Source organism: Egretta garzetta, unplaced genomic scaffold (assembly GCF_000687185.1).
Source record: "Egretta garzetta isolate BGI_Z169 unplaced genomic scaffold, ASM68718v1 scaffold207, whole genome shotgun sequence".
In the NCBI taxonomy this organism is placed as follows: domain Eukaryota; kingdom Metazoa; phylum Chordata; class Aves; order Pelecaniformes; family Ardeidae; genus Egretta; species Egretta garzetta.
In genome coordinates this window covers 1296518-1297470 of record NW_009260185.1, presented here as the reverse complement: position 1 = coordinate 1297470, position 953 = coordinate 1296518, and the positions used below count along the sequence as shown (strand labels likewise).

Genomic DNA, 953 nt, shown 5'->3' with positions numbered 1-953 from the left:
CGGCCGGAGGGGTCCCCCGGCCCCTCCCGCCCCCCTTACCTTAATAGTGCCGTCCATCTAGAATAACTTCCCGCCGGTACCAGCAATATTCCACACATTGACCCGGTTTAGCCTGCAACCGAAGCCTCCTGAAGTTTTTTATCCTTCTCTCTCTTTTCGCTTTTCTCCCTGCCCTTCCAGCGGTTTTGCTTTTCTCCCTGTATCCCCTCTCCTCCTCTCTCCCTCCCTCCCTCTCCCTCCGTCTCTCTCTTTTTTTAACTTTGGTTGTTGCAGCAGAGCGAAAAAGAGACAGTTAACCGGATGAAACGTTTTTTTCTGCTAATTTTGGGAAGTGAAGTCACTCGAGGAGGAAACTTTCGTCTCTCCACTGGTCCTGCCTTCTTGATGAAAATATATATATTTTACATACAGGATATTTGCTCCATTTAGATAAGAAGGGGCAGAACAATAGCTACCTCTGTCAGCTCGCCTTTGTCGCCGGGGCAGCCAGTCCAGCGCAGCCCCTGCCTTGCACCCCGGACCGTATTAGCGAGCGCCGTGTGTCGTCCCACAGTTTAGTTTAACATGTTTTTTGCAATTTTTTTTTTTTTCTTTTGGCCGGAGCGGCTTTAGCCTGACTCACTGAATTTCCGTCTCTTCCCACAGATTTTTTTATTAATGCGTTTTCCAGTCACAGGCAAAAATTAAGGGGAGAAAACCGTAAATACAAGTCGGTCGCGGCAGGCAGAGGGAGAAAATAAAGTCTGGCGATTAAAACGTATTTAAAACGTACTTCGGCCCCTCTCCTTCACGCCTCCCAGCACGGAGCGTGAGACGAGGGTCCAGTCCCTGCCAGAAAGGAGCGGTAAGTGCACTAATGCGAGACAGACAAACGGCTCCGGCGGCGAAACCCACGCTGGAGACGGGGCTGCAGGAAAGCGGCGGCTCTCCCCCACCGTCAGCCCTTCCCTCCG

The 953-nt window shown here is 51.5% G+C and overlaps 1 protein-coding gene across 4 annotated transcripts in view; it reads right to left on the bottom strand.

Moving 5' to 3' along the window:
* Positions 1 to 953, bottom strand: part of FLI1 (Fli-1 proto-oncogene, ETS transcription factor) — an 89067-nt gene that overhangs the window by 75623 nt on the left and 12491 nt on the right. Inside the window, exon 1 of one of the 4 annotated variants that reach the window (XM_035897467.1) lies at positions 40 to 215. The exons of the other annotated variants lie outside the window; for them this stretch is intronic. Within the exon in view, the coding sequence (XP_035753360.1) occupies positions 40 to 57 (18 nt within the window). The 5' untranslated portion in view covers positions 58 to 215. Of the gene's footprint in view, positions 1 to 39; positions 216 to 953 lie in introns of those variants that run through there. 4 annotated transcript variants of the gene reach the window in all.